At 43.4% G+C, this 21347-nt stretch overlaps 1 protein-coding gene and 1 long non-coding RNA gene across 2 annotated transcripts in view; one reads left to right on the top strand and one right to left on the bottom strand.

Annotated features, from left to right (window-relative positions):
- Positions 1-1737: 1737 nt before the first annotated feature.
- On the bottom strand, positions 1738-6058 carry LOC127603959 (uncharacterized). The gene is made up of 3 exons (XR_007963162.1): positions 5546-6058; positions 4886-4997; positions 1738-1860 (listed from the first exon to the last, which is right to left on the bottom strand). It is a non-coding gene; the product is annotated as an uncharacterized LOC127603959 (long non-coding RNA).
- elp2 (elongator acetyltransferase complex subunit 2) overlaps positions 3349-21347 on the top strand; it is a 28076-nt gene continuing 10077 nt past the window's right edge. Inside the window, exons 1-10 of the mRNA XM_052070585.1 lie at positions 3349-3517; positions 3608-3686; positions 6551-6621; positions 6700-6841; positions 6948-7025; positions 7103-7167; positions 7242-7311; positions 7549-7713; positions 7794-7877; positions 8079-8179. Coding sequence (XP_051926545.1) covers positions 3386-3517; positions 3608-3686; positions 6551-6621; positions 6700-6841; positions 6948-7025; positions 7103-7167; positions 7242-7311; positions 7549-7713; positions 7794-7877; positions 8079-8179 — 987 coding nt within the window. The 5' untranslated portion in view covers positions 3349-3385. The remainder of the gene's footprint in view (positions 3518-3607; positions 3687-6550; positions 6622-6699; positions 6842-6947; positions 7026-7102; positions 7168-7241; positions 7312-7548; positions 7714-7793; positions 7878-8078; positions 8180-21347) is intronic.

The following is a 21347-nucleotide window of genomic DNA, read 5'->3' as shown; positions in this document are numbered from 1 at the left end:
CAATTCGGCCCTCAACCAAAAAGAAAAAAAACGAAGTTTTTTTGGTTTGGTTTTTGATTATTTATTCATTAATGGCGATATTGTATGGTTTAAAAAAATACATTTTAGAGCTGTTTTAATAAGAAAAGGGTTAATTTTTTTCAATATTCACATCACTGTTGTGTTTGTATAATATGTATGTATGTATATATATATATATATATATATATATATATATACATACATACATACATACACACACACACACATCGATTTTCTGATCCGCTTTATCCTCACAAGGGTCCTGCTGGAGCCTATCCCAGCTGTATTCGGGCATCGGTGTGGGCCAGCCAATCACAGGGCACATACCGATGAACAACCAGCTCACACTCGCACCTAAGGACAATTTTGAGTGTTCAAATCAGCCTGCCGTGCATCTTTTTGTGAATCTGCGAGGAAACCAAAGTACCCGGAGAAAACCCACGCAGGCCCGAGAGAACATGCAAACTCCACACGGGATTGAACCCATGGCCTCTGCACTGCGGGGTCGACACGCTAACCACTCGATCATCTGGTCGCCCGTACATACAGGTGCATTAAAAGTGTACATTTTCCAAATTAGGTATTCACAGTAAATGTTAAAATAAAGTACAGTACAAACATTTTCAATAATCAAATTGACCGGTTAAAAATGTATTTCAAAAACATTTAAAGTTCTTTCGGACGCATCACGTCGGTTAGATTTTCCAATATTCACGATCAATAAATGTGTTTTTAATCCATCTTTTTCGCTAGTTCGCTTGCTAGCTAACGTATCTCTCAGGACTCTCATCAATCTAGCCTGCTCCAGCGAAAAAAAATAAATGTAGCATTTAGAATTCTCGCATTTTTTCCCAAGTTTTCTTTCAGTGTCATTTATCCAGAACAGTATTTAAAAAGTGGAAAAATAATGGGGAGAAAATTTGTGAAAAAAAATCCCAATTGCATCTTTTTCTTATGCCGCTGAAATGGAAATATTTAACGGAAACAAAACACACGATCTTGATCCTCTATGTCTTCTGCTTTGAATGTCAATCTGCTGCTTAATCAACTTTATGCCAAAAAGCCAAAGAAAAAGCCAAAGGAGGCCACGCCCATCATGTGACGCGTCGGCGGCCATGCTGGTCAATTTTTTTTTTTTTGCGGTGATCCTGCTGCAACATTGTGTTCGAATCGCTCCATGTTTGCATATTAAACACGCACACAAACGGTGCGTCAGGACATGTGATGTCGTGCCGCTAACGAGATAATATCTACGTGTTTTCTCTGGTGTTAATCGCCCACCTCCCCACCGGGTTCCCCTCGTGTGAGCGTCACTGTGATGATAAGGAGCTCATTGTCCTGACCATTCTGTTTGTGCCGGTTCCCCCGCGACCGTTCTGCTCGCGGTCGATCAGTTTGGAAAGCAGATCAGGCTGCAGTGTGCAGTGGGGAAATAGTTTGGCTATTCGTTATACGTTTCACGGTGGTGCATTGTTATGGTTTGGGGGAAATCAATGCTAATATCAGATTTGGAAAAAAAAAAAAAAACAATTATGAATTGTCATTAAAGATTCCGACCAAAACTTTGTACTAGATTACATCAAAGGTTGATGATGGAAATTGGTAAACAAAAAAAAAATCCTATAAATAGTATTCGAGAGTGTTTTGGAGCATTTTGATGCTCCAAAACACTCTCGATTTTTTTTAACCAAACACAGGGTAGTCCCGCCCAAAAAATGGCAGGTTGCCATGGAAACGCTCACCTTTGGATGCCTTGGTTTAATTAACACCGGCCTGAGGGCACTTGTTTTAGCTCTTATGTTAGCATATTTGCGTTTGATATCTTGGCTCCGGGGTAACCTAGACTGAGAAAAAGAACCACTTTGAGGCTTACTTGGTTTTGACAGGCACCCGCAGCTGAACTCTCGACAAAGTGATGGGGTCGAACTCAGGTTAGTGACTAGAAACGTGAAAAAAATTGGAAACGATAATAATCAGAAATAACATGCCTATGCAGTGGAAACTGGATAAGAGTCAAACACTAATGAGCAGCGGGTCATTTGTTTGCCAAGTCGGCGCCACCTCGGGCACAAATGGGCTTATCGAGACCCAAACGCAGAAAATTCAAACACAACTCTCCGTTTTCGCCGTTACATCAGTAGCAGCATACTGATGATTGTGTTTAGCAGCCAGATGGATGCTGAGTAAAAAGCAAATGCCAGCCATGAGGGGGAGATGATATTTATGGATGGGCGCCGTCTGTAGCATAGCCGAATCCTTATTAAAAAAAAACCAAAATAATAAATCGAGTTGTCCAGCGGTTGAGTTAATGTTAACACCTAATGGGAAATTCCATACATAGCTAACGGCTAGTAGCAGCAACATAATCGTTGGCATCGGGCTGGAACCTATGCATTTGGAAATCTTTTCACAAATCGATTTTTGTCAGCCCGAAGGTGAGGGTGTTATTTTTACAACTTATTGACCAATCTCAAGTGTGGAAAATGGCATGTCCTCTTTGACGATGCCATGTAAAAGAGAACATGCCATTCTCCACTTTGTCATTGTGTCATGTTGTCATCCCTCGCAGCCTGACAATTAGTGGCAAAAGTGTCACCTCAACACTTGAATTCTAACCAGGAAAAAAGGCTATTTATCAAACACTGTAGCTCCGCTGCGACCAATTACTCAACACAGTCAACGTTGGAAGAGGTTTACAAAGTGACTATCGTGTCAGCAGTGTGTCAAAACGGACTTAAGTGGCTTGTCTGCGGATGGAGTCACTGTGATTTGAATGAATATATGAAGAAATATGTGTTCAATTTTGTTTTCTTTCCTTAGACGAAACAAAAAGATTCCTCAAATGTAATGTTTTGAAGTTTAAGAATAATTTAAAGAAACTTGTAACCCGCATGGTATACAGTAAACACAGTACACGTACTGCATTTTAAATGGAGTCACATTTTGTGCTTTTGAAGGTGGATTTTACCACCTAGCGTCCGTTTTTTGAAAGTGTACTTCACGTGCCTGATTTCATTAAGAACCAGACTAGTGTATTCTATTTTCTCTATTATTCATTACAAATAACCAGAAAAAAACGTTTGCGGGGGTAGCGAGGCTGAAGTGAACGCTCTAACTTTTTTTGACTGTTGATCATGTATTACAATTTTTGCAGTTTGTATTTTCAGTTTTAGTTTTAGTGTGGGTGTATTTTCGTTTACATTAGTTTTACTTTTCATATATTCAAATATTCAATATTCATTTTAATTTTCGGTGCTACTAATTTGTAAACGAATCCACAGGCGGAACCTTTTTGTCTAGAACTATTTTTGCACCACGGCCGCCCTCAACTGTGACGCCATCCCTTTCGTCACCGCTCAACAAGATGGCGGCGCTCAGGCTCGAAACATGCCATGTAGCCTGTTCGGCTAATAGGACACCCAACGTCGTTTCTTGGGGGCGCGGGGGGACGATTGCCTTCGGAACGTGTCACTCAATAGCCCTGTACGACCCCCAGGTAGGGAGTAAAGTCATTCTTGTCCCCGATTTCTAAAACGAACTTGCAATCCTCGAGCTGAAAAGGCACCTTCTGGACTTTCTGTGATAGGAAAGGAGGGTTTTGTCAATGCTGAATGGCCACACAGCAAGAGTAAACGCAGTTCAGTGGGTCCATAAAGAAGACGGTGGTGAGTTTGTTCAAAGAAATTTACACATCAGGTTATCGATTGACTTCACGTGTGACTGCCGACTCCTCCAAGGGTGGGCAACTCCGGTTCTAAAGGACTGCCATCCATCGTATTTTCTTCTAACACACCTGATTCATATGATCAGATCGTCAGTAAACCCGTATTTGCACACACCGACCGGAATGACTAAACACGCCGAAGCGATTTGCTATGGTGTAATACCGCTGTCTTCCACCTAGGGGGCGATGTCCCATTGTTATTGATGGCTGTCATCAAGACAGATATCGTTACGCATTTTAAAAAACAATTTATAACGGTTCAAAATGTTTTGAGAAACGCTTCCATCAAGAAATTTACAGCTTAATAATTAATATCTCCATATTTTAAAAAGTTTGATTAAATGCCAGGTTTTTGTGAATGAAGGTTAGGGGGAGACCAAGATTAATTTGATCAATTTAATCACCCTCAATGTTACAAATAACTTGTTCAACTCAATTGAATAAAAGGAGGGGAAATTAAGACAAGCCGCTGTGGTTGCACATGTTTATAAGTGGCGACGCATCTATAGTCAGAAAGAGCCACTCACATTCCAACTCATGTTAAATGAGAGTGCATACATGCCACCATTCAAAGTGTCTCTGATTAACCCAGAGTTACCTTCAGGTGTTCTGGTCAGCTTTTCCTGACTTTTTCTTACTTTGTAGCAGAAGTCCGAACACTGACTGCTCGGAGGAACTATTTATAATTTACTCCATCTTGACTAAGGCGCCCACTTTCAACTGAAGAAAAACCAGTACATGTCGCCAATATTTACTGCATATCATGAAAAAAAAAAGTAATAGTAGGCCAGATGTCTGACGTCTAGGAATCGGCTCAGCAAGAGAGGAAGCAGAGAATGTGCATTTGGCAGTGGCAACTTTCAATTGAAGAAAAGTTGGTGGACAAAAACATACAATGTTGTAGCCGGTGAAAGGTCAATGGCCATTGGGTCAAAATAAAGTTCTCAATCATCATCATGCAGAACTTTTCCCCCCAAAAGACATCAATCTAATAATCAATGTCATAAGTTTGAAACGCAGAGCCCCCTTTTCCCCAAAATTGTTCAACAGTTCAATTCAGTCGCAACCAGTGGAAGGACAATTCATGACGACAGCGCGAGCGTGGAGAGTGTGCGAGGGCCGGCTACAAGAGCCTCCTACCAACACGGTTAGAGCAGGTTGTGGGCTTCCTGGCAAGATTATCCAGTGGGTTGAAATGAGTTGACTCTTGGGCTACAAGCCTTTCCTTTCCTCGCCATCATCAAATAAAAGCCTGTACAAAACAGGACCGGTTTAAGAAAAATGTGGACACAAAATTCATTTCCAACTAAATAACGCTAATTGCAATACAGTCAAATATAATTTATAATTCATCAGTATTGTACAATATAATTCCGTTAGGTCAGCTCATTAATCAGAAGGTTATAATGTGCTCTATGAAAGTGCTTAAGTTGTGCAAAATTGTCAATAGCCACATTACATTTGATGAATGAGAACGGTGCATTTTGCAACTAACCCAAAAAAGTGCATATAAACAAACAATAACTACGGTGAAGGCAATCATTCAACAGCGTTCAAATGTCCAAAAGTAGCAGATTTTTTGGTGGAAGTGCAGTTGATCCTCGTAATACTTTAAAAAATACATTTTTAAAAAAAATCACTCATCGTAATGCATACAATAACTCAAGGTAACAGTCAACATTCGGCACCATGAATAGTTTTATTGGTTCATTTCGTACGACCAACTGATAAATATCATGCCAGCGGACCCATTGTAAAACCATTGGAGCAGCTAATGCTAAATGCTAAGTCTTGACTCACAAACTCCGCATCGACGTGGTCTGGCAACGGCAGTCGGCTACACAAAGTTAACAAGCAGGCATCCAAATAATCAGTCGTGATGGGCAAAATGACGCCGGACTTTTAAAACGTGTGTGGAGTGAAAGTGGGCGTGGAAAATTGGGGCTCTTTTCAAGGCGTGTGTCCGTGACGTTTTGTCACGTGAGCAGGAGAACTGACATCCATGTTTGGGGCGATGCGTGCCGAGCGGAAAAACGTCACGTGACTGAGGAGCCAAAGCCGCGTTTGGCGCGGTGTGCGTTGAGCGGACGTCACGTGACCAGTAACGACGAGCGCCTTCATTAGCTGATGACGTGGCTAAAAGTTTAAAACGGTTTGAAACTGGAGTCTCTTTTAACTCAATGTAATCTGTGAGTGTATTAACAACTTGTTGGTTCTGTTTACTCTTAATTGTTACTTGATTTGTTCAATAAAGATTCAAAAAAACCTCGCGCCTCAAATTCAACATGCAATACTGCTCACTGAGCAGCAGGGGTCGTTAAAGAGCTAATATGCATGGAGCATCGATTAATGAACCGTTGGCTGATACATGAAAGATATGATTACTAATGCGTTCATAGCACCGTTTTTTAGGATGAAAACCGTCTAAATCCCACCTCGCGTCGCCTGACAATTTACACGTAGGAGCATATATGCGAATCTTATTGAAGCTCTTTGGTCTCATGACCAAGTGACTGAAGCACGTATGGGGCAAATATATTTACAGACAGCAAGAGTGTCCACTTTACAACAGGTGTGGTTTGGCCCTTGCGTTACACACACTCTTTGTACTCTTTCAACCATATTATTTCAGCTGCTTATTTTTACTTTCCCTTAAAAAAAAGATTCCCAATTGAGTTACACCGAGTGTAGGCCCCATTAATGGTGGAAAACATTTTGACAGTCTATTTTTTTATAAATACATCCCGTGTGTATTTGTCCCTTTTAATCTGAGCTATGTCTTTGGTTCCGTTTCTCATACCTCAGCTCCTGAGACCCACCTGGTCTCAGGGGGCACGGACAGCCGCCTCCTCCTCTGGGCTGCTCACAACGGCAAGGTAAACCAAGGAGCCAGGAATCAGGGTCGTGTTCCCCCCCCCCCCCCTCCTTTTTTTTAAAGACTCTTTTCTCTGCAGTTTGTCCAGTCGGTGCAGTGTAAAGGCCACACGGGTGCCGTTTGTGCCGTGGACGCCCTCTACGCTGGGGCCAGTATCCTGGTAGCCTCTGCGGCGGCGGACTCCAGCGTTAGGCTGTGGCTCTGCGGAGATGCCAATGAGGGTATGCGTTTTATTTTACGTGATTGAAAAAAAAATCTGACATCCAGACGGAAGCAAGTATCGCCCCCCCCCCCAAACCCCCCCAATGTTATTTTTGTTTTCTCCAGCCGTATGCCTCGACTCGCTAACATTTAGCAGCGGGTTCGTGATGGACGTCTCCCTGGCCCTGCTGCCAAGCACCAAAGGTACACAGTGGACAAGTTGTGCTCATTATTTTCCCCGACTTGTCACACATACGCCGCATCTGTCTCACCATCTCTAGTTCCCGTTCTGGCCTGCGGGGGCGACGACGCTCGGGTCCACCTGTTCGTGCAGTCCCGGGAGAAGGTGAGCTCACGCTTGCTTTTTCGTCGAAATCCTAAGGAGGGAGTCAATTTTGATGTCAAAAATCTGCTCCGCAGAAGCTGCAGAGAGTCATGACCCTGCAGGGACACGAGGACTGGGTGCGCGGTGTCGCCTGGACTTCCGTAGGTGAGTGTTGACCAGCTGCAGTAAAAATGGAAAATAGCCAAATCACTGACTTGTACTGGGCTGTACACTTTTTTCTGTTATGTGTTGTCGAAAAAATATTTGTTAACTACAAAAAAAAAAAATCAATATCTCAAAATATGTACCTGTTCTTTTTGAACCGTGAGGCAATGAGACGAGTCCTACTTCCGCCCTCTCATCTTGACTTTAATGTGTCTGCGCGCGCGTGCGTTTGCGCAGGTGGCGATCTGCTGCTGGCTAGCTGCTCGCAGGACTGTCTCATCCGAGTGTGGCGGCTCCGCGCCAAGTCCGGGCGCGGCGCCCACTCCGAGGGCGCCCGGGATGACGGCGTCATCAAAATGAAAGAGGACGTTTTCGGAGTGGAGGAGCAAGATGAGGAACGAGGCAAAGCGATGCTTGATGCTAATCCACGAGCTGCTGGTTGTCTTGTGCTTGTTTAGAATTTGTGGATTTTGCTTCTTCAGTGTTTGCAGTGGCCTTGGAAACGGTCTTGGCAGGACATGAGAACTGGGTGTACGGTCTACACTGGCAGCCTCCTTCTTACAAGGGTAACAAGTTATCAAGGAACAATGTTGACGTGAGGGGAGGAGCTCCATTTAGTCGGGTCTTTGGCTCATCTAAAAAAAAAAAAATGCAGTGCCGCCATCTTGTGGTATCTATAGTGAATTGCTTGTGGATGTTCGCGCTTCTTGGTCGGACGCTCCTCCATCCAAATTTGAAGTTAAGGGTGTTTCTGTCGCCCCCTTCAGGCGGCGAACGACAGGAGAATCTCAGTTTGCTCTCAGCCTCTATGGACAAGACCATGATCCTCTGGACCCCCGACCAGGCCTCTGGAGTCTGGACAGAGCAGGTCACTGGAGTGTCTCTCTCACGCACACGCACACACACACACACACACACACACACACACACACACACACACACACACATTCCTGCACTTGCTGCACAGTGAGGACCGAGTAAAAAGGCCTACAAAGCGAGGACCACCCTTTCTGCTTGAAAAAGAAATGAAAAAGACACATTTCTAGACACAGGAGGGCGCCCTTAGGCAATACATTCCTTTAGATTAAATAAAACACCAAAGGTTAAGAAAAAGTTTTTAACTAGATAAGTGAGGACCGGGCACTGGCCATGCGTTCTTAATGATTTTGAAGTAGATTAGGTGCCGTTCACCTTACTAAACATTTAATGATGTAAATTTATAATCAGATATTATTTTTAAACAGTTTATCACCATTAACAGGGTACTGTCATTTATTTAGTTTTATTTAGTTCTGATATTTGTGTGTTCAATACGCCACATGTTTGCACTGTGGCTGAGAGAGGAAAGTATTTTAATCTGTGCTGTACATTACACAGAGAGCATATTTGACAATAAAAGCTGACTTGACTTTATGATTTATTTTTGACAAACAAAAGTACTCTTATTCAAAACTTACAAGAACACCTGAAAAACTTCAACCTTCAAAACGCACACTAAAAAAACTTGCTGCGCCACAACCTGACACATGAACCCACATATACCCTACCAAATAACTGTTCCTTTTCTCCCCTCTCTCTCATCCCATTCCCTCTCTCCCTTCATCTATCTCCCCCTATGTCTCTCCCTCTCTCCATCTTTCATCTTCAAGCTTTTTTCCCCAATTACATATCTTTTAATAATTTAATTGTGGAATATCTCTCCATGTGCGGTCTTCAAGGTCTGGCGATGCTTGACTACGACACTTAACGCAGTCATCTTTCCTTGGAACTTTCTTTAATGCTACAAATTTTGAAAGGTGTCGATCAATTGCTGCCCTTTCCTTTGGAGTCTGGGTCTCTTCCTTTTTTTAGTTTCCAATTCTGGAGGGAAAAAAAGAGGGTTATTAGTGGTTTAGTTGAATATAAACAGACATTCTTGAAGTTGTATTAAAATCTGAACGCTGCCTTGACTGATAACAGGACCAGAATAAAAACTATCAAAAATGCATTGATTCAAAACATGTTTTAGGCATCTAGTTTAAAGCAACTTTGTTGACTTAAAAACACCTCAGCAGCAATTTCCCTCAAGGCATGATTCATGAGTGTTATGCTCTTTACATTATTTAATATTTTTCAATATCCTTAAAATTAATGTGGGGTTTTTGCCAAGTCTCCGCCTTTAATGTCTTGTTTATCTATGTGGGCCCCCCAATTGGGTGGCAACCACTAAAGGGTGTACTCTGACTACAGCCCAATGACAGCTAGGATAGGCTCCAGTATGCCCCAAACTTTTGTTTTCTATTTCTGAAGCCTTCTATTGTGAAGAACATACAGAAAAAACAGTCTTTTCAAGTACAGTGATCCCTCGTTTATCGTTGTTAATGGGGACCGAAACCACCCGCGATAAATGAAAATCCGCTAAGTAGCAAAAACCCCCCCACCCTCCATATAGGTATATGAACATGTGTATGAGTATAAATATTTATAAGGCCAAATGTACTGGTATACATGCATGTTTGTAGTAATTAACAGCACTTAATGCTATATACTAATATATTTAAACATGTATAAGTTAGGTTAGTGTATAAATAACGAAATACAGTAAACACAGTCCTGTATGTTGCTCTATGTGACTCGCTGTTGTTTTGATTATTTTCACTGCCTCTTGAGGACCTTTTGCAGCATTTTCACTTTTTTTTTTATGAATATGTTTGAAAAAATCCATGACACACCGAGGCCGCGATAAATGATAATCCGGCGGCACTGTTGACATTCATGTTTCGAAGCTACAAATCAAAGCCTGAACCACTGTGCCGATTTCAGAGCAACATATGTGGTGAATATTATCTAATACGGTATGCATTACCAGTTTTCCTTGTTTGCAGTGAAATGCATTATTTTACAATCCATTCAAATGTCAGATACCAAATATGTAACTTCTGGTTGCTGATGGTGTATTGCAGGAGTGACCAACTCATTTTTGGCATGGGCCACATTGTAGTTATGGTTTCCCTTGGAGGGCCATTATGAATTTTGGGAGACCATATACATATTTAATCACCTCCACATTACATACACCACTCATAACATATTGATGGATAACTACTTTTAAAATCAGAAGTAAAAAATAATGATTGTTCTTGTGGACTTCATATGTCATTTTGAGATTTTGGTTCAGACTTTAGCAAGCCTCATGGAATTCGACATGCTTTATTTGCTTTTGCAGGCCACATAAAATGATGTGGCAGGCCAAATCCGGCCCCTGGGCCTTGACTTTGACACCTGTGGTGTAGTGGTATACTCGCATGACTTGTGTGGGATCAGTTCCTGCTCAGTGATGGTGTGAATGTGAATATTTCTGGCTGCAAACATGATTTCGTTGTCGAGAGGTTCGACTGTATCTCTCTTTGGTCAGATTTTTTTTAAATTGGATTCAATTACAATCAGTGTGTTACTGTAACCAAATTATATCATAACCCTGTAAGAGAAATTGCTATACAATAGAAATTGAAGACAATTTTACAACTGAGTAGACCACTTCAACGACTCGTCTTTCCATCTGCAAGTCACAGTGACTTGTGCTGTTTGAGTTTCTTAAATTGTTATACGGATCTATCCAACAGAAATTCATCTTACCAACTTCACTATGTTCTTTTCGAACTGCTGTCTTCTTCTTCCCAAGAGATCTGTGTCCAGTCTTTTTGTCCTCTTCATCTAAGAAAGTTGGCATGTTAGTATAATGGTAATGAAACTTTGAGTTGTGTTGACGATGCACTGACTCACCGCTGTCTTCAACATCATCGTCGTCATGTGTAAGTGTTGCAATCCTCTTTCGTTTGGTGGCGCTCCCTGATGTTGATGGTTGTTCTTGGCCATGTGTGAAAGATGCGTCATAGACTGTAAATAATAATAATAATATACTTTGGGTGAATATGCTTTGATGATACACATTTGTAATTCCTGATATATTGGAATGTACAAAAAACAATCAGGACTTGGAGCGGGGATGTCAAACATACGGCCGCCGGGCAAGCAGGTTTGATCAGGCCCGCAGGATCATTTAAAAGTGAAAAAAATGCAGAAAAGACATGGAACGAAAATTTTGAATAACATGCAATTCATGGAGTATCCGCTAGGGGACACACCGTTTTGATCAGAGTAGAAAGACACATTGTTTTGAGAAGAAGACAACAGCAGTCTAAGTCTGTCACTGAGACGGACGGACCCAAAACAGCAGATGCTATCAAGGACATTTGAATTCATTGTCCTTTACACATTTAATGGCACTCTCTTTAGTTTGTAAGGTATAGGCAGGGATTAAATTTATAATTTATATGCACAAGGCTTAAAAATTCCTTTCTTCACAAATCTCCTTTAATCTAAAAGTGCATCACTGTATTTTTCAACACCAATTACTTGTTTAGTGCCCTTGTACAATCAGTTGCGATGCATATATGTGAATGATAAAAGTCAATCGCACATTTGTCTAAGGAAATCTAAGGTGCTTCATGAAATGTTTTGTAAAAAGATATGTTCATTAAATTTCTACATTTCCGAATGTTCTTGTGCTTCTTTATAGCAGAGTACGGTATAATTTTAATGGCTCGGCCCACTTAACATCTACCGAGGCCAATGTGGCCTGAGTTTGACAGAGTGAAATGAGTTTGACACCCCTGACTTAGAGTAAGAAAAAAAATCTTACTAATGCCAGGTCTGTAACATGTCACTTGTGCTAATGTTAGAGACTCACCCAATCCATGTCTTCCCAACATTGTCTTTTTTTTCTTGACAGTCTTCTTAACTGTCTTATGGCACACCCCTCCATCTATAAAATAATGTTTTGATAGAATCAAAGTTCTTTCCACATGCATCTCAGAAATATGCCAATAATACAGCAAAAGAGGATTCAAGTCGGACAAAAAAACATTACCGCCATATTCACTGCCAGAAACATCACTCATGTCGTCATCAGCGTCATCAGCATAATTTCTTTCTTTAATTGACTGCATCTTCGGTGGCCTTTTGTAGGTGCCTTGTAGCAAGATGATGTACTCAAATGAAATTCCTTACATCTCAGAAACATAGCAATGGTGCAGTGACAGATGGTCCAAGTCAAACTGAAAGCATTACCTGTGTTTTCAGTGTCCAAGTTGGTACTGTTACCGCCTCCATCATCTTCATCATCAGATCTCGTTGCTACAGCTGAATGTGGCACTTCTCATACTGTGAAAGATGACATTTACACCATGTAAATATGGATGGAAGACATTCACTCTTGCTCCGAGAATGAAAGGGTTTTCTCATTTATGCAAATGGTCTGGACACAGAGAAAATGAGAGCTGTCAAGGTAAAGGAATTACTAAACTTCCATCCATTTTCCAATCCGCTTTATCTTCACAAGAGTCGCAGGGCATGCTGGAGCCTATCCCAGCTGTCTTTGGGAGGTCAGCGGGGGACACCCTGAACAAGTTGCCAGCCAATTGCAGGGCACAGAGAGACAACCATCTCAAACTCACACCTGGGGACAATTTAGAGTGTTCAATCGGCCATGCATGTTATGGGAATGTGGGAGGAAACCGAAGTACTTGGAGTAAGCCCACGCAGGTATGTGGTGGGAAAAATAAGCAAACGCCACATAGGAAGACTGGGACCGGAATTGAACCCTGCACCTTTGCACTGTGAGGTCGACATGCTAACCAGCTTTAATCAGTTGTAGTTTAACGGTATTAGAACGGTATCGATCGCATGTTATCACTAACTCCCTTTTTGATTAAAAGTTCTGTCTTTGATCATTGTTCGTTACTTTTAATCCACAAGACAGATGTGTGTCAGAACAGCACACGTGTGAGGATAGTGAGAGGCAGCTGCCTGTCAAGTTGCTGCAGCATCCCCCCAAATAACTCGACATGCATATGTGTGTGCTTTTGTCTGCTTATTGTTATCATTGAAAAAAAGGTTCTGGTTAAAGGTGCCAGAGGCAGAGGCAACTGGGATCAATTGGTGTCTAACTAAAAATTGTTGTAACTTAGAAGTAGGTCATTTGGTCAACACTAGGTCTAATGTTTGAATGTGATTAATTTGAAATGATTCAAGGTTTCTATATTAATTTCAAGCATGAACTCTAGAGCATATATTGGCATCCCTCTTCCTGCTATGACTACTAATGTTATTTTTATTACATACCATCTTGAGCTTCCTGTCGTCTCCCTGGATCTGGTCTTGTCTTTTTGCCACCTTTCAGACCTTTGGTTGAGGTGGCTGCATGTGCTCTTCCTTTTGAAATATTCACAGTCAGAAATCAGAAAACATAATTTTACACTAAAATATGAAGGTAAAAGAAAATATGCCAATAAAGACATGCACACTGTCGTGGAAACAAAGACAGAGGGAGAAAAGAATAAATGGAAGGGGATGACTTTAAAAATATATTAATTTACATACCAGTGATAACAGATTCCAGGGTTTGCAGACTCTTTCCCTTCAGCGACTCTGTCCCACGTTCCATCGCAAACAGTAGTTTGGCAATCTTGGCCACTTGGAAAGTTTTATCGGTCTCCCGATAAAACTCACAATGGACTCCAATGTCGTGTCCCATAAAACGAGCAACTTGCTTGAGTTCCTGATTATTCAGGTCGAGAAGCTGACATAAGGTAGCAACATGCTTCCTTAATTTTGTTGACCTCAACAGTTCTGGGTTTTTGGCCTTGCTCTCTTGTGCGTATTTTCTGAGGCAGTCACATCCACGAAGATTGGTGGTAGTTCCTTTTTTGGCCATCATTTAACTTCTCTGTTCCTTTCGATTTCATACCTTTTTGTTTTGATTTACATTTTGCCTTGAGGGCCTTAGCTTCATGCAAATCAATGTGGTCCTTTTCTGATCCACTGCTGTTGGACGACCGGGACCCCCTCCATTCACTGAATGCTGGTTTGTGGTCATCTCCACTTTGGGCGGATGACACAGACTCCTCTGATGATGATGATGGTGTTGACCTTGTGGAGAAGGCTCCGGAATGAGTCTCAGTACCAGGCCTCTCTTTGAGAAGAGGTGTATGTTGCCCTGATGGTTGGGCTTTACGCATTTGAGCCTACACATCAGGGCAGAAGAGGGAAAAACAGGGAAAATTGTTAATTTTGTAGACAACTGAGATGGTGAAAAAGAGTTTTATGCTAGATCTCGGCAATTCTGTACAAAGTTTATCTGTCTTTGCCAATGTTTTCAACACTTGTCTTCCAACTTGCATTCATGAAAATACGACAATGTTTTGTCGTCACACATTTTCACAGGATGGAAAGTAGACCAGATGGAACTAAAACCGCCATTAATAAAACAAAGTATGAGTTAATCAGCATGCATTTTCTAGTCTCATGGAAAAGAGACAAATAATTTATTAAATTAAAAACTGGGCAAAAATCTATGGACATTTTAGTTGACAGGCAGAAAAAATTATGTAAATTAACTCAAAATACGATAGTAATAAATAAAATGGTACAGAGTAGTATTTGAACCTGTGATGATAAAACTCATGTTGGATACACGCTTCGGATGCTCTGTGAAATTAAGCAACTGGCATTTAAAAACACAGTAAAGCAGCTCGCGTTGGACTGCAATCCGCCTCATTCATTCGGTATTTAATTAAAAAAATACATTTTTCTCGAGAAAAAATGGTTTCTGGCTAGACTAAACATGTCTAGTTTAATATAATACAGCGAGCCAGAGCACTGGTTCATTTGTCTACTTATTTCAATTCGGTATGAGTACAGAAACTAACAATTTCTGTCTCATTTTTGCCGAAATATAAACCACATAAATTCAACGCGACGCGGCCTTGCCGTAACCGCCTGAGCGCAAGCCATGTGCGTTGTTCCTAAATTGCTGTGTTCGTAGTTTGCCATTGTTTCTTCGTGTAAAAAAAAACTACATAAAGCAGCTTTAAATTAAAATCGGCCTAGAGTTTACAGTACGCCGCGAGTAACAAGCCCTTCGGTGCTCAGTACGCAGATTGTTACGACGACACTCGTATTCGCGGGTACCCGTCTCTCGACAAAGAAAGGGTGATTACTTACCTGAGCATTCTCATTCTGACGGTGGTGCTCCCGGTTAGGGGCGAGTCTTCTCCGTGTTTTCTCCATGTCGTCAAAAAGCCAAATGGTGTTGGTTGTCCCGGTATAGAAATATAAATGGCTTGAGTGCGCCGAAAAGTATCGCGTGAAGACAACGCTCCTCCAGCCTTTGAAGCCAGCCGCTTCTTAATTGATGCGAGGGGGGAGAGCGGGGGGATGGGCAGAGCAGCAACTTCGGAGCGTAAACTCTACTTAAACATGATTAACCCTTTCATTGTCTTCTCACTTTAACGTTTCATATAACATAATCAGAAATTCACACAAATTCTTAAACTACATAAAGTATTGTAACAACAGTCTTCTCCGTGTTTTCTCCATGTTGTCAAAAAGCCAAATGGTGTTGGTTGTCCCGGTATAGAAATATAAATGGCTTGAGTGCGCCGAAAAGTATCGCGTGAAGACAACGCTCCTCCAGCCTTTGAAGCCAACCGCTTCTTAATTGATGCGAGGGGGACAGCGGGGGGATGGGCAGAGCAGCAACTTCGGAGCGAAAACTCTACTTAAACATGATTAACCCTTTCATGGTCTTCTCACTTTAACGTTTCATATAACGTAATCAGAAATTCACAAAAATTACTAAACTACATAAAGTATTGTAACAACATTTCAAAACACTTTAGTTATTAATTTATCAATCAAAGAAATTAAAACAAATAAAACGCCTACACTGTGTATGCAATGCTCTGCTTCGGTTATTACAGTTTGGGATATTGTCAAAGCTGTTCCATATTTATGTTTGTCCATTTTTCCTACTTCCAAGACTACAACTTCACTTCAACAAGGTGACCGGCTGCCTTCCGCATCCAGCATTTAACAGTGCTGCCATTGAAACCAATATACCACGAAACTGTCAGAAGGGCTCAAGTTGTAGTTTATCAATGTAGTCATCCAATAATACTGAAATAACAACCTATATTTCCAACCTGCCTTTCCAAAAAGATGTGAAATGTTTCTTAATTTAATACAGGCGTCTCACACTCGCGGGCTACAAGACGCTAATTTCAGGCCCCTCACCTTGATGTGAAACTTTGCGTCAACGAAGCGAGTCTCCACTTTGTCCCCCCCCCCCCCCGAAACCAAATATGTGTCACACCCTAATTACTGTCCATTGCATTCTTAGGTACTCATCAACGAGTGGGTACTTAGCCACTGACAAAGACGCAGCTGTCCTGCACAATCTCTAATGTAGACATCTTTTTTTTTCAAACCAAAAGTTCATTTTTACAGTGTAGCCATGTGAAAAGCTGTTCTAAAAGGACACGCATGGATGAACAACCATCCATACTGACACTCACACCTAGGGACAATTTAGAGTGTTCCATTATTCTTTCATGCATGTTTTTGGAATGTGGGAGGAAACCGGAGTACCTGGAGAAAACCCACACAGGAGAACATGCAAACTCCATACAGGGAGGCCGGAGCCAAGATTGAAGGTTATCAGAACCTAGCAAGGGGCCGGTTGCGATTTGCTGTTGTAGGAACTGATTGACTAAAGTGCCGTTCACACGGCACACATTTGCGCCGGCGCTGCACCGATATATTTTGTTGCGATATATTTTGCACCGCAGCAAATTGTGTGGAGCGTTCACACGTAAAAAGCCGCTTCACACGGCAGTTTCTGCAGCGGAGCAAAACGACAGAAAACAAACGAGCTGTCGTGTTGGTTCTTTTTAAAACGTACTGTATATACACAACTCAAGCGACTACTGGACCGGCACGTCCTTCTCCTTCTCGGTTTCCATGCCTTCTGCTCGAGAGTGACCACCCAAGAAAACGTAAATGAACGATGACTTCAGTGACACTCATAAAAGCAAACACTAATGCGCCAAACTGAAAATCAAGAGAGGAAATCACAAAATAAATTCTATGGGGGGCGGGGGGTTGTGAACAAACAACAAAGGAACAAACAACTCCGAGACAGGGGGTTCGGTACTCCATACCCACGAAGCACCCCCCACAGAACTCCCCGAGGGACATGGTCAAACGCCTTCTCCAAGTCCACAAAACACATGTAGACTGGTTGGGCGAATTCCCACATACCCTCGAGAACCCTGCTAAGGGTGTAGAGCTGGGCCACTGTTCCACGGCCGGGACGAAAACCACACTGCTCCTCCTCAATCTGAGGCTCGACTTCCTTACGGACCCTCCTCTCCAGCACCCCTGAATAGACCTTACCAGGGAGGCTGAGGAGTGTGATCCCTCTGTAGTTGGAACACACCCTCCGGTCCCCCTTTTTAAAAAGAGGGACTACCACCCCGGTCTGCCAATCCAGAGGCACTCTCCCTGTTGACCACGCGATGTTGCAGAGGCGTGTCAACCAGGACAGCCCCACAACATCCAGAGCCTTGAGGAACTCCGGGCCTTGTCACTGAGGAGCTTTTTAACCACATCGGTGACTTCAACCACAGAGATAGGAGAGCCCACCTCAGAGTCCCCAGGCTCTGCTTCCTCCAAGGAAGGCGTGTTGGTGGAGTTGAGGAGGTCTTCGAAGTACTCTGCCCACCGGTTCACAACGTCCCGAGTCGAAGTCAGCAGCACCCCATCCCCACTGTACACAGTGTTAGTGGTGCACTGCTTCCCCCTCCTGAGACGCCGGATGGTGGACCAGAATTTCCTCGAAGCCGTCCGGAAGTCGGCTTCCATGGCCTCACCAAACTCTTCCCACGCTCGGGTTTTTGCCTCGGCGACCACCAAAGCTGCCTTCCGCTTGGCCAGTCGGTACCCGTCAGCTGCCTCTGGGGTCCCACAGGCCATAAAGGCTCGATAAGACTCCTTCTTCAGCTTGACGGCATCCCTTACTGCTGGTGTCCACCAGCGAGTACGAGGGTTGCCGCCACGACAGGCACCAACCACCTTACGGCCACAACTCAGATTGGCCGCCTCAACAATAGAGGCACGGAACATGGTCCACTCGGACTCAATATCCCCCGTCTCCCCCGGAACATGGGAAAAGCTCTGTCGGAGGTGGGAGTTGAAACTCCTTCTGACAGGGGATTCCGCCAGACGCTCCCAACAAACCCTCACAATACGTTTGGGTCTGCCAGGACGGACCGGCATCTTCCCCCACCATCGGAGCCTACTCACCACCAGGTGGTGATCAGTTGACAGCTCCGCCCCTCTCTTCGCCCGAGTGTCCAGAACATGCGGCCGCAAATCCGATGACACGACCACAAGGTCGATCATGGAACTACGGCCTAGGGTGTCCTGGTGCCAAGTGCACATGTGGACACCCTTATGTTTGAACAAGGTGTTCGTTATGGACAGTCCGTGACGAGCACAGAAGTCCAATAACAAAACACCACTCGAGTTCTGATCGGGGGGGCCGTTCCTCCCAATCACGCCCCTCCAGGTCTCACTGTCATTGCCCACGTGAGCATTGAAGTCCCCCAGTAGAACAAGGGAGTCCCCAGCAGGAGTACTCTCCAGCACACCCTCCAAGGACTCCAAAAAGGGTGGGTATGCTGAGCTGCTGTTTGGTGCATATGCACAAACAACAGTCAGGACCCGTCCCCCCACCCGCAGGCGAAGGGATGCAACCCTCTCGTCCACCGGTGTGAACCCCAATTTACAGGCACTGAGCCGGGGGTCAATGAGCATGCCCACACCTGCTCTGCGCCTCTCACCGTGAGCAACTCCAGAGTAAAAGAGAGTCCAACCCCTCTCGAGAGAACTGGTACCAGAACCCAGGCTGTGTGTGGAGGCAAGTCCGACTATATCCAGTCGGAAATTCTCTGCCTCACACACCAGCTCGGGCTCCTTCCCTGCCAGAGAGGTGACATTCCATGTCCCAAGAGCTAGCTTCTGCAGCCGAGGATCGGACCGCCAGGGTCCCCGCCTTTGGCTGCCGCCCAGCTCACATTGCACCCGACCCCTTTGGCCCCTCTCATGGGTGGTGAGCCCATGGGAAGGGGGACCCACGTTGCCTCTTTGGGCTGTGCCCGGCCGTGCCCCATGGGTGTAAGCCCGGCCACCAGGCGCCTGCCAACGAGCCCCACCTCCAGGCTTGGCTCCAGAGGGGGGCCCCGGTGACCCGCGTCCGGGCAAGGGAAACCTAGATCCATTTATTGTATTCATCATTGGGGTCTTTGAGCCGTGCTTTGTCTGGCCCCTCACCTAGAACCTGTTTGCCATGGGTGACCCTGCCAGGGGCATAAAGCCCCAGACAACTTAGCTTCTAGGATCATTGGAACACACAAACCCCTCCACCACGGTAAGGTGACGACTCACGGAGGGCCCCAGAAAATCCAATTCATTTTATTGTGCTTTGGACATTGAAACTGGAAAATATGACTTGCATTCAATAAGTAAAGAATTCCAATTCCAAGAAACCAAGAAACGATTAAATTCCATATTAGAGTTTGGAATTATGTTGCTTTAAAAACAATTGTAAATTTTTAAGTCAGTTTAAATATACTGTGTGTGCGGTTGTGTTTGTGAACATATATATAATTTTATTTGCTGTAATTATTTTAGGAGTATGTGACATTGGTGATTCTCGTTACTCAAATACTGTATGTAAATGTTCAAAATTTATCATGCTCTCCTTCACATCAGACCTCAAAGTTCAAAAAGGCTGTGGCAATTTTGATAATTGACTTGGTCATTGGCCATGAAGAGGAGCTGCTGTTACCTTCTCCAAAACGAAGTTTTTGCAGCACCCCTCCCCCCAGACATGAGTTTGTTTACATTTCAATTAGCAGAGCTGCGCAGAAGCCAGCCACAACGCTTTGCAAGAAAAAAATGAGTTAGGTACTGTATTGCAGAAGTGTCCCCAGCATATCCAATTTATTTCATTCAGCTTTGGACATTGAAACTGGAAAATATGACTTGCATTCAATAAGTAAATAATTGTTTCATCTAAATTCCATATTAGAGTTTGGAATTATGTTGCTTTAAAAACAATTGTAAAATTGTAAGTCAGTTTAAATATACTGTGTGTGCGCGGAGTATGTGACATTGGTGAGCCTAGTTACTCAAATACTGTATGTAGATGTTGCTCAAAATTTATCATGCTCGCCTTCACAGCAGACCTCAAAGTTCAAAAAGGCTGTGGCAATTTTGATAATTGACTTAGTCATTGGCCATGAAGAGCAGCGGCTGTTACCTGCTCCAAAACGAAGTTGTGCAGCACCCCTCCCCCAGACATGAGTTTGTTTACATTTCAATTAGCAGAGCTGCGCAGAAGCCAGCCACAAAGCTTTGCAAGAAAAAATGAGTTAGGTACTGTATTGCAGAAGTGTCCCCAGCATATCCAATTTGTTTCATTCTGATTTGGACATTTCAACTGGATCATTATGATTTGCATCCAGTAAGTAACAACAGTAAGTATTCTTTAGTAGAAATCATGGTTGCGTTGCTCAATCAGTCTTGATAACAGAATTTCCTTATGTGGGACATGACTATGGTACACGTCCTTTATGAACATGCAAGTATGTTAACAAAATACATGTGTAAGAACACATGCAGTCAAATGCAAAAATATATGCCCCAACAACACAAATAACACAAAAACGGCAGTATACAGTACAGGTATATGAACAAAATACATTATAACAAGAGTAGTCACAAAATGAGGGCTCTTTGTGACCTTTGAGACCTATAACAGCTGGTGGCTTTTCTTTCCAATCACTCACTATCTCAAACTTGACCTCCCCTCGATCACCACCCAAGACAGCGTTGCTCAGCTGTCCAGAACCTAGGCTGTGTGTGGAGGCAAGTCTGACTATATCCAGTCGGAACTTCTCTGCCTCACACACCAGTTCGGGCTCCTTCCCTGCCAGAGAGGTGACATTCCATGTCCCAAGAGCTAGCTTCTGCAGCCGAGGATCGGACCGCCAGGGTCCCCGCCTTTGGCTGCCGCCCAGCTCGCATTGCACCCGACCCCTTTGACCCCTCCCACGGGTGGTGAGACCATGAGAAGAGCTTTAAGCTAGCAT

Source organism: Hippocampus zosterae, chromosome 7 (genome assembly GCF_025434085.1).
Source record: "Hippocampus zosterae strain Florida chromosome 7, ASM2543408v3, whole genome shotgun sequence".
Classification (NCBI taxonomy): Eukaryota; Metazoa; Chordata; class Actinopteri; order Syngnathiformes; family Syngnathidae; genus Hippocampus; species Hippocampus zosterae.
Note: the sequence above shows the minus strand (reverse complement) of the source record. Positions and strands in the feature narration are given on the sequence as shown.